Source organism: Meles meles, chromosome 5 (assembly GCF_922984935.1).
Source record: "Meles meles chromosome 5, mMelMel3.1 paternal haplotype, whole genome shotgun sequence".
Taxonomy (NCBI): Eukaryota; Metazoa; Chordata; class Mammalia; order Carnivora; family Mustelidae; genus Meles; species Meles meles.
Genome location: NC_060070.1, coordinates 88,593,448 through 88,605,714, shown reverse-complemented (window position 1 = coordinate 88,605,714; position 12,267 = coordinate 88,593,448). Strand labels below are relative to the sequence as shown.

The window sequence follows — 12,267 nt, the reverse complement described above, 5'->3', positions numbered from 1 at the left end:
CTGATCTCAGAATCAAACCATAATGCTTAAAGATGGAAGGTCGTCTTCAGAGCCCCATTTTGAAGGAAGCCACCCGTTGACATTACCCATGGAGCACCACACACAGAACCTGAGAGAGGAGAAGTTGGGTTTCTCAGGTACTTCCTACAACTTTCATGAAGGTCTCTGGACTGAGCTTTGGAGAACTGATAGGTTCCTGGTCTAGGTCACTGTATCCGGTTTCTTTTCCAATACTTCACTGACACAGGCACTGCAATGGGGCATAGTTTTCCATTTACCCTTCACCCAGGAATACAGGGTAAAGCCAGGTCACTGGCTCACAGAAGTAGAACAGGTTTCATCTAAAACCATAACCCCAAAGAAATAAAAATTCCTTCATACGTACAGAATCACCAAGCCTCAAGTTCATCCACTATAAATCAGGTATAATAATGCACACCCCTTAAGTCATTTTGAGGTTTAGAGACACTGTGCCAAAGAGCCTTGCATCGTGTATGGCCCAGCATTGGCACATAGGAAACTAGTCATTGCCACCATCACCACGAAAACAAATGCCACCATCACCACCAGTACAGAGTCTGCCCAGGTTGACCATCTTGGTTGGCCATACTCTTTCAAATTTGTGGTTTTGTGAAGAGCTTAAATACCAAGTGGTACAGTTACAGTTCATTTTTCAAATTGCATGCTGGGGTGGCTATTAGTGATTATATGTAATTTATTCAGTCTCTGTGCACACCTGGATCTTAAAAAGCTTAGCATCTGCTAAGCTTATATGCTGATATCCAGTATTTGCAAAGAGAGGCAGGGGAAAGTGCATTAAAGTGGAGCTCGCAAGACCTGGATGGAGGAGTTGATAAAACCCTGGAAAAAGGCATGCTCAGTGTGGATCTGTGCTAGTCCCCCAAACACAAAGCTGCTTTTTGGAGCCCCCCAAGAGGACTGATCACTCTCCTGTCATAAGCTGACAGCCAGCTCTGTTTGATTTTACAATGATCAAGCTTCTTCCTGGTAGACGAGAACATCATTGTTCAGGCCCAGACCCCAGCTGCTCATCTGGGTGACAGTGGAAGTCCTGATCCCAAAGAGGGAGGGAAGAACAAGGGCCTGCATCCTGTGGCCAGGCCTCCTGGGGACGTGTGCCAAGGGAGACCCAGCCAGACTCACCAACTCAGGGAAGTCCTGACACATTGTCTCAACCTGCCCCAGGCTAACGTTCAGGCCGGCTGAGGAAGTGGTACATGTAGGGTACTCACAGGGCATCTGCAGACAGTGGTGTAAAACAGACAGCAAGCAGGGGTAGGCCTCAGTGTGCTTTAGCTTCTTGTGGATCAGCTCAAACATCTGGGAAGCACTCTTGGTGTCAATGTGGACCTGAGGGAGTGGAGGGCACAGTGAACAGGGAGGGGCAAGCCATGGAAGAAGAGGGGAGAAAACCCTACTTCCATCCATGGAGCCCCATTTCCCAGGATGATGTTCCTTCTCCTGCTTCTGGCCAGGCTTCAAAAGAGAGGCACAGAGAAAAGGCAGAGGGAGATGTCCTAATTACATGAAGCAGGATTTCTCCATTTCAGCACTATCGGCATCTTGAACCAGATCTCATTCTTTGACATGGGAATCTGTCCTGTTCACTGTAGGCTATTCCATACCATTCTTGGTCCATATCTATCAGATGCCAGTGACATCCTCCTTACACCAGTTGTGACAACAAAAATTGTCTCCAGGTATTTCAAATGTCCACAGGGGAAGGAGGAAGCAAAGACACTGCTGGTTGAGAGCTACTGATTCACACTAAGAGAAGGGGACAAGGACATAGGCGATTCAAGGACCACGTAGCATAGTTTCAAGCAACCTGGGTTCAAATCCCAGATCTATTCTTATTGTGTGACAAGGCAAACTAATCTCAGTCTCCTTGTTGTAAATCCAAGGTTTATGTGACAATATAATTGGGGTTGGTTTTTTTTTTTTTTTGTGACAATATAATTGGACAGTGATGGGTGACTGGAGCACCACCAGATGTAAGTTTCTATTTGAGTGGAGATTTTATAAGACAATATTTAAGTAGCAGAATTGTGTATTTTCAGGGTTATTGAGATTGAAATGAAAAGACAATCTGTTTTGTGAAGCATGATCTGGTTAGTGACGGGGAGAGGGGACTCAGGAAATTGCTGAAAGGCAGGGGAAGAGTAGACTGGAGAGAATTTGAGACTAATCACATGTAAGAACAGGCCCTCTTTCCTTTGGGGGTTGCATTCTCCCAGCAAAGGAGATGCCCTTGGTAGGTACGGCCTGCCAGGTGAGGACTCACAGAGTCAACACACTGCCAGGCTCCAGAAGCAGGACCTGGGTATAGGGCCACTCACCAGGGAAGCCAGCCAACACTGGACCTACCACATCATGGGATCTGGAGAAGAGTCTGTGGGGCCACCTGAGACCCCACTGCTGTAGCCCCATCCCTGTAGGCTTCTCACCATGTCAAACCTCCTGGCTAGCTCCAGGTCATCCTCATTCCGGACCATCTCAAAGAAGTCTAAATGCCTAGATAGGATGCGGGGATAGAGAGAGCAGATATTACTTTGAGGATATCCCTATTTGAGAGTCAACCCCTTTAACTCCCCAGTGGACTAAATCTGAAAGTTTCATTCTGGTGAGGCCAAGGCAAAATCAGAAAGAAGCCACCTGTCTGTAGGCCAGCGCTCTCCTCCTTTATAGAACCCCATGCACCCTCCTCAGGGAGGCTAGCCTAGAGGCCTGTCCCCTTAGATCAGCCTTTCTCAATTTTGTCATTATTGATATGCAGGGCTGGATTTGCCTTGGTTGTGGGAGGCCGATCTTTGCAATGTAGAAGGTTCAGCAGCATTTCTGATCTCTACCCACCAGACACCAGTAGCAGCCCCCAGCTTTCAAGTTGTGACAACAAAAATGTCTCCAGGATTAGCCAACTGTCCCTTGGGATAAAATCACCCAGTCAAGGACTACTGTTCTGCCTTCACCAGGATTCTCATACTATCCATATGTCAACCTCTGAAGCCAGTGTATGGCTCTGTCATTTTTCACCCCATCCATTCCCCAACTCCATTTCAAAAGGGCCCATCCTGTCTCCCTTAAGACTCTGTGCAATAAAATAGTCTACCAATGGGACAGAACCAGAAGAGACAGATAGGAACTTAATTGGAATGAAGGAACACATAGGAATTTTAATTGTGCCCTTTTATCAATGAAGGCTTTTATGACTTCCATTTGGAGTGGAGCAATTCCCTTGCTAAGCAGGAGTGCCCTGCAGGATGTTTAGTATTCCTGGTTTCCAACAATCAGTACCAGTTAGTGTTCCCCAACCAGCCAGTCTGAACGTCAAAGGAATACCACCATGTGTTTCCAAATGCTCCCCCACCCACCCTGAGGTTTTGATTGAGGACTACTGGGTCCACCTGCCTATAACACTGGAAATGAGAAAGCAGGTCAGCCAAGAGAACAGGCAGGGGCATAGGTAGGATGCGGGACAGGGGGGTGAGAGTTGTCCACCTCCCCCACACAGAACTGATTTTGAATTGATACTGGGTGTGGCAGGTGGTTTCTAGTAGGAAGGGCAGCCTCCCTGAAAGTCCTGATCATCCCCAACTGAGGCTCTGTCCCCATATGACTGCAGTGGGGACAGGTGGGTCTTACTTGTCCAGGATGGCATTCTCATGCTGCCGGAGTTTGTCAATCACAGGTTGGATCCCCAGCATCAGGAACTCATACCGTAGATGAAGGCGGAACTCCAGATTATCCTGGGGGTCACCGAAGCAGGACCAGACTCATTGGCTTGTGGCTCTTCCACAAGAGTCCCCAGCAGACCCACTCCTGTCATTGTCCCACTACATCGCCTGCAACAACCCATCTGGAACTGCCTCAGGTCCAGAGTTCCAAGAAAGGGCAGGAGGAGACACACTTGACCTTGTTATTTACTCCCATTAGGTGTCCTGCCTCATTTCCTTTAAGTCCTTTACCAGTTTTCTCAGCCTTTGGCATCCAAGAGTGGCACCGTAATGTAGAACATAAGCTTTGATTTCAGGCAGATCTTTGTTTAAATCCCTGCTCTGACACTCACCAGTTTTGTCATTTGAGGAAAACCTTAGTTTTCTCATCTGTAAAATGGCAATGATATTACCGACAGGATGATATTATATTACCTGATGAAGTATGGTTACCATCTAATCAGAACGGATTAGTATAGCTAGTATTGACAAGGATGATGTCAGCATCTCAGGCACAGACTGTTCTCCCACCCACCTCACCTAACTTAGCTCATCAGGGCTGGTTGCAAGAAAAGTGTGCTGGCAGAAAAGAAGGAAATATAGAGATTATTAAATTGCCCCCTTGACCTTCAACAAACTGACCTTGATTGGAGCATCTGATTCCCTTAGAATTTGGGGAGTTAATCTGCTCTTCAAGTTCTTCTTCATCTGTTGCTATTTATAGTCTGAGAATCCTATTCTGATCCCACAGTAAGGAAAATCAGAAGCCATACCTCTTAACAGAAGGTGATAGAGGGCATGACCAACCAACTCAGAAGCAGTTCAGAAGGTCTGGACTAGCTCAGACCTAGTCCAGAAGCATGTCTTTGGAAAACTCTAGAAAGAAGGGCCTACACTTGCCCTCCTCCCATAAATGATCTCCCACCATCCTAAGCAAGCATCATCTAGCCAACTTAGGTTTTGTCCAGGACACATCTAATGCACAATGCTACCCATGTAAGAAACTCCCCAGGAACCCCTCATGACAGCAAGGTTCATGATAATCCATTCTTTCTCAGCCCCAAGTGAAAGAGGCAAGAGTTGATACAGGTAATCTGAAGACAGTGATGGTAGTGACAGCCCCACCAACTGGAGGTCTTGGCCCCATCCCTCTGCTACATTCCCAGGAGGCACTTGCACATACTCCCCTGGGGCCAGAAAGTCCAGGAACAGTGAGGACAAGGAGAAGATGCCTCACCTCTCCAGCTCCAGCATTGAGGACAGCATTGATGAAGGACATGATGGCTGTTTTCAGATTCACTTCATCCCGGTACCTGCCCAAACTTCGGTCTAGCTCATTCAGCAGTGTCTGGATGGAAAGGCAGGACAGGAGAGAAAAGGCGGGCTCAGGATCCTACAAGTCCAGCCTCTGTGCCTGTGTTCCCACCATTCTAACCGCCTAGCATGCCCCACTTGCTTGCTATACCCAATCAATCTAGCTTACCCTGGGCCTTCCTGAAAGCTCAGCTTTTCCAAGAAGTGTCCTTTGCCTCTCCACACCTCGTCTCAGTCCTGCCACTCACCTCCAGGGCTTAGTTTATTTTGTAGGGCTGTGCCAAAATGCTGCTTCAGCACGTTAGAGCTGTTTACAGCTCCAGCTGCTTACAGCTCATAAATCTTCCTGCCCAGCTCCCTGACAGCATGGACACTGCCTTTTACCTCTTTGGCAAAGGGTCAGGGCCCACTTTCCGCACAGAGTAAGTGCTTAAAAACCTTTGATGACTGAATCTACAAATAGCCTATACAGACAGATAAATCATAGCATTTTTAGTGACAGTCTAGATCTATTGACACTTCCTCTACATAAGACACTTTATACTTACTATCTCAGTACTTTTCTGGGGCAGGTCAGGGAGAAGAAAAGAGAATAGCATGGCTTAAGTATCCAGCACTGTTCTTGGGGTCCCCATAGTAAGCTCTGGCCCAGGTATAGGGCTTAAAATCTTGGCCCCAGCAACTGCATTCAGGTCCATTTCAGACTCAACCATTGTGATTCATCAGGCACTGAGCTCAGAGATGTAGACCCACAGACCAAGAATCCAGCCTCAAGGATCCCGCGGTCTAGTGAGGGGTCCATTATCCCAGCCAAACCCATATCTCTTGAGGTCCCTTATGTCTCTTCATATAAGTGCTCAGTTAGCCCCTCACCTGAAAGCGGGTCCGCTCAGCTGCATACACCTGGTAGTGGAGCATGGCCTGCAGCACCTTCTTGTGGCCACCAGGAACCAAGCACACAGCACCCAGGATCTCCAGCACGGCCACCTTGGTCTTGCTGTTCTCTGTGCGCAGACTCTGCGCAATGGTGCTGATGGCCTCTGGCTGTGCCAGCACATGTGCCCGCCCCTGGGAGTTGTTCATCAGAGCCTTAATGCAACCGATGAGGGAGGTGTGGATACGACTTTCACAGGTGGCATGGTCCATGCTCCGGAGGAAATTCAGCAGACAGGTCAGACCCTCCAGCTCAATGAAGCGCGTCACGAACCTGTCCAGGCCAGCGCCATTAGCACAACAGGTATCCTGAATTTGCATAGGATTCTGTATACACTTTGCAAATAGTTACCCCGGGACCTGTGTAACACTGTGTCCCACCTACAGCAGCCACGTGGTTCATTTAGTGAGTTTATCTAAGGCATTAAAATCCTATCTCCCTCACAGGAGACTTGTGCCTTATTTGCACCTTAAATACCATGCTTTTGCAGGTCATCATCTGTCAGTCTCCTGGCTGTAATGGTATATACATGAAGGGAATGATTGCAGTAATTATTACTGTAATGATCACGGCTATTAAACCTGAAAATTCATCTCCAGAGAGGACGGGAATTAAGAGAATTACAGTCAGAAGACAAAGAGGACTTCCAAACAGGGTGGAGGGGGGCATCAGAGTCATTGAATCACAGGACCAAGGCTGGGAAAGGCACCCTTCAAAGGATCCTGAAGAAAATAGCTAAGTTATCTTGAATATTAACAAAAAGCATTAAAAAAAAAAGAGTTAGTTTGGAGCTTCTTAACCTGGAGTCTGTGCTCCCCTAAGGGGCCAATGGCTATCTTGCAGAGGTCTGTGAATGTGGATGGGAAAAATAAGTTATACTTTTATTTTTGGTAACCTCTACCTGAAGTGTATCATTTCCTCTTACGATGAACGTGGACAATAAACTATAGTGGGATTAGTAGAACCTGTGACTTTGTCACCCAAAGAAATTAGCCATTTTCATATCAAATTATAGCTGTTGCAGGTGTCTCAGACTATCCTTTCTACTCGTCAGCACTTCAATATCATGGTGGTTGCTAGCTCATGCCGCTTAAGGCATAAAGAATCTTATCTGTTTTATTATTTAAAAGCATCATTTTGATTAGTAGTCAATAGTTTTCATCTAGTGTCAAAGTTACCCACGGCACACGTGCCTTTACACACACATATACACAAAGATGCTTAGAACACTTGATTTCATAAAACAGTAACGATCTAAGGAAATGTCATTAATGGAGCTGAGGGAACCATTCCATATAGTTAATACATTTGGTCCCAAGTGTATTTGTGTATTTCCACACTATTATATAAATATCTCTACAAAATGAAATATACTCTCAAGTCGTTGAAATAGGTATTATTTGTTTCTATTAATGCTTTTCTGTATTCTGAGTATTTCCACCATGACTGTTCACCATGACTGTCAGAATTTTATTAAGGGAAAGAACAGTAAACTGAAGCAGGAGAGAAACCTGGCAAACTTCCCTCAACCTCTCTCCTTCTCGATGTCCTCATCCTTCCTGCACCCCCTTCCTACATACTCCCCACCCCTGGAACCATACAGAATTAAGATGTTCCCATTCTCCTGAGGCTCTAGTTCTAGGCTCCCAAAGTAGAGAAAGTAGAGAACTCAGCCCAAACCACACATACAACACACACGCAGACCAGTATGCTGGTAAAAACATTTAACAACTGGCTCTCTGAAGAAAGAAAAAAAGGCCTAATGATAGTGTTTGCCAATTTCCACAGTATACATATCCCCAGCATAGCTGATTTCAAGCTATCAGTGTAACAACATTGAACATGGAGTTGGGAAGAGATACAACATTTATAGCACAGTTGGTCCTCGAATGACATGGGTTTGAATTGTATAGGTCCACTTATATGGGAAGTTTTTCAGTAAGCACAGTACAATACTATGGTTAGATTTTCATTGTGATTCTCTTAACAGTTTCTTTTCTCTAGCTTCCCTTGTTGTAAGAACATAAGATACATGTAACATATAAAATATGTATGAATCAACTGTTTATATTATCAGTAAGGCTGCTGGTCAACAGTAGATGGTTAGTAGTTAAGTCTTTGGAGAGTCAAAAGTTGCATGCAGATTTTCGACTGCATGGGGCTTGGCACCCTAACACCCTCCTTGCTCAGGGTCAGCTGTATTTCCACTAGGCATATACAACGAATATAAACTCAAGAGCATATATAACAGTCGAGAGCGTACATAAAACTAAAATGTAGTAAGATCATTAGGTAATTAAGGAGTGAAAAGTTTCAAGTATTTATTACTTTTGTTTTTGGTATGATTTATTTAGTTTTAAGTTTATGCCACTTACATTCTAATCATAGCCATGTTTAAAAAGCAGCTTACGAAACTGCTGAAAACTTAACAGTCGGCTCCCACAAGCAGCTACAAGCCAGCTCTCAGGCATGAGAAGAAGCTGTGGCTCTTGGCCCACTTTGCGCAGTATGGCCTGGGAAGGGGTAAGGGTACTTCTCAAACTCATCCCCTTTGCCCGGCCTGCATCACTCTAGGTGGTGGAATCTGGTCCACAGACACCACATCTCCCCCTAGTGGCTAGAGTCTCTCTCGCCCACACTGCCCTCCTCCATGGAACACTGGTTCTCAGGGCTCTTTCTTACATACTTTGTCCATAAGACCTCCTTCTCTCCCATTCTGTTCTCTCGAGAAAAACAAGTAACTGCCCTCAATTTCTGCTCAGATAGCTCTTCAGGACCTGAGGTTTATGCCACACTCCTCGGCCCTCTACCCTGGTCCCCCACATGCCCTTCCTCTGGCAGCCTCCCAGCTCTTCAGAGAGAGGGGCTGTAGGAAGCAGGAAGTGGAACAGCGGTGGGGAAGTGGGAGAAGGCTATGGAGATGACGGCAAGGGACCTGGGATGGGAGCAGAGCTTTGGGTTAAGCTTCAGGAAATTGTGGGGGACCACCAAGTGAAGGGGTGTGGAAGGAAGTGGGAAGGGGAAACACGAGTCACCTCATGGGTTGTGTCCGGAGAGCTGTCTTCAGGTCTTCCACAATTTGGTTCCTCATCTCCGTCTCTTCCTCATCAAAGGCATACAGACTCTGCATCTGAGTTAGGTGGAAAGGGGTAGAGGTCCTGCTAGGCTGCCTGATTCCCAGCTGCCTGCACCCCCTAGAGCCCAGGTGTGACCCAGGAGCCACCGTCGACTCAGAGTGGGGCCTCAAGGAATGGTTTCCTAAGAGGGTCAGATTCTGAGAAGACCCAGGTTCAAATCCCAGACTTCACTTTCCTCATCTGTGAAATGGGGAGAATTATTGGCTCAGCCTATTTTCCAAGACTATGTGATATAGAAATGGTTAATAAGTGTTTAAATGCCTGGGGACCTCTTGAGTCACACAAAGAAGGGAGGCATTATTATTAAAAAAAGTAACTGGAAACCTACTGATCCCAGTGAGTGGGGTGTAAAGGGCAGGGAAAGATGCGAGAGGATCACTCTCCCCATTGGCTTTTCCAGGTGGGGCGGGGACGGGGGGGGAGCCATCACTCACCGCCGCCATAGAGTTGATGCGGTCAATGTAATAGTCAGGCCAGCTGGTCGCCAGTTTGTTGGGGTCCTCCTGCTCCTGGAAGAAGAAGAAAGACTGTATGGACCACCTGGCAAGATGGGTCCATGGTCTGAGGTCCTGAGCTTCATTCGCTGTCAACTGATTCACTCTCTAGCCCCACCCAGATAGGCATAACTTCCAGGAAGTTGCAAAATCTCTCCAGGCTTCCATTTCTTCCATGGTAAAAATGTAGATAATGAACACTGACTCTCATGACCGGACAGTGACACAGGCAGAAATCACAGGTATGTGCACTTTCCATGAGCAAGATAGATAATTAAAAATAAATTCTATTTTTTTCCTGTTGTATCTATTCCCACTTTGCTTCTTAATAAAATATAATTTTATGTCTCTTGAACCTGATAAAAATCTGTGCTTATATTTTATACATCTGGTTTTTCAAATTTTGCTTTCTAATACCATTCTTATTGTATTTTACAAAAGTATTGGTTTTTGAGGGTTTGGAATTTAAAAAAAAAACAACTTGTTTTTTCTCCCAGATTGTTTGAGAAGCACTGATATAAAGCATTTGGTGCACTTCCTTGGCACATGGTAGGCAGTCTGTGAATAGTAACTTCACTAAAAGAGGGAGAGAGACTCTCAAAGCCCTGGGTTATGGAGAGACTTGGGAGGGCTTGGTGTAGCTGTAGCTCTGGCAGAACCCAGAGCACAGGGCCTTTGACCTAGCCCTCAGGTGCCTAAGGAAAGCCTCAATCCTTCCCCAGGATGGGCAAGAACAATGAGAGTTGAGTAAATATTAACGCTGATTGAAGATCTAGCCCTGTCCTTCAGCCAGTGACTCTGCTTCTGCATTTTACATACACTCTGCTCCTTCCTGTCCCTGTCTTATTTGGACACTCCCCTTCACCTGCCTTCTGCTAATTTCCTGCTTTAAATCTGCACAAAAACTTGCCTCCTCTTGCAGAAACTTGCTGCCAAACCCCCTGTCTGTCAGCTGACCTGGACTTTGCCCTGTATCCCTCAGCTCCCTCTACTCAAGCTTCACAATTTCGTTTCACAAAATTCAAATTTTAGATCAGTGGGAAAGCTGCCTTGATTTGGTCTTTGTGATTTCACATGGCTATGTGTTAACTCTTCATGATGGAAGACCCCCAATTCTATCTTCTGACCTTGGGAAGGGGATCATAGAACTAAAAACAAATGCATCATCAAATATATACTTTTCTGCCTCTGCCAGCTCATCATTTAGCCATCCCATATGCATTAAATGAGCGTCTACTACATGCCAACCACTGTTCTGAGCCCTGAAACTACTGAGCAAAAAGTCAGTCTCTGTAATTCAGGAGTCAATTCCATTTACAATTGCACCCAAAACTATAAGATACCTAGGAATAAACCTAACCAAAGATGCAAAGAATCTGTACTCAGAAAACTATAAAGTACTCATGAAAGAAATTGAGGAAGACACAAAGAAATGGAAAAATGTTCCATGCTCATGGATTGAAAGAACAAATATTGTGAAAACGTCTATGCTACCTAAAGCAATCTACACATTTAATGCAATCCCTATCAAAATACCATCCATTTTTTTCCAAGAAATGGAACAAAATAATCCTAAAATTTATATGGAACAAGAAAGGACCTCGAATAACCAGATGAATGTTGAAAAAGAAAGCCAAGGGGTGCCTGGGTGGCTCAGTGGGTTAAAGCCTCTGCCTTTGGCTCAGGTCATGATCCCAGGGTCCTGGGATGGAGCTCCGCATGGAGCTGTCTACTCAGCAGGGAGCCTGCTTCCTCCTCTCTCTCTGCCCGCCTCTCTGTCTACTGTGATCTCTGTCAAATAAATAAATAAAATCTTTTAAAAAAAAGAAAAAGAAAAAGAAATCCAAAGTGGGTGGCATAACAATTCCAGACTTCAAGCTCTATTACAAAGCTGTCATCATCAAGATAGTATGGTACTGGTACAAAAACAGACATATAGATCAATGGAACAGAATAGAGAGCCCAGAAATAGACCCTCAACTCTATGGTCAACTAATCTCTGACAAAGCAGGAAAGAATGTCCAATGGAAAAAAGACAGTCTCTTCAACAAATGGTGTTGGGAAAATTAAACAGCCATATGCAGAAAAAGTGAAACTGGACCATTTCCTTACACCACACATGAAAATAGACTCAAAATGGATGAAAGACCTCAATGTGAGAAAGGAATTCATCAAAATCTTGAGGAGAACACAGGCAGCAACCTCTTCAACCTCAGTTACAGCAATTTCTTCCTAGACACATCACCAAAGGCAAGGGAAGCAAGGGCAAAAATGAACTATTGGGACTTCATCAAGATCAAAAGCTTTTGCACAGCAAAGGAAACAGTCAACAAAACCAAAAGACAACTGACAGAGTGGGAGAAGATACTTGCAAATGACATCAGATAAAGGGCTAGTATCCAAAATCTATAAAGAACTTAACAAACTCAACACCTGAAGGACAAGTAATCCAATCAAGAAATGGGCAGAGAACATGAACAGACATTTCTAGAAAGAAGACATGCAGATGGCCAACAGACTACGAAAAAGTGCTGCACATCACTCAGCATCAGGGAAATACAAATCAAAACACAATGAGATACCACCTCATGCCAGTCAGAATGGCTAAAATTAACAAGTCAGGAAACAACAGATGCTGGCAAGGATGCAGAGAA

The 12,267-nt window shown here is 45.2% G+C and overlaps 1 protein-coding gene across 3 annotated transcripts in view; it reads right to left on the bottom strand.

Moving 5' to 3' along the window:
• DAAM2 (dishevelled associated activator of morphogenesis 2) overlaps positions 1-12,267 on the bottom strand; it is a 119,941-nt gene that overhangs the window by 36,533 nt on the left and 71,141 nt on the right. For all 3 annotated transcript variants that reach the window (XM_046004071.1, XM_046004073.1, XM_046004072.1), the window contains exons 4-10: positions 9,554-9,628; positions 9,018-9,112; positions 5,922-6,255; positions 4,972-5,082; positions 3,664-3,767; positions 2,469-2,535; positions 1,254-1,371 (exon numbers count right to left, since the gene is read on the bottom strand). In XM_046004071.1, coding sequence (XP_045860027.1) covers positions 1,254-1,371; positions 2,469-2,535; positions 3,664-3,767; positions 4,972-5,082; positions 5,922-6,255; positions 9,018-9,112; positions 9,554-9,628 — 904 coding nt within the window. The remainder of the gene's footprint in view (positions 1-1,253; positions 1,372-2,468; positions 2,536-3,663; positions 3,768-4,971; positions 5,083-5,921; positions 6,256-9,017; positions 9,113-9,553; positions 9,629-12,267) is intronic.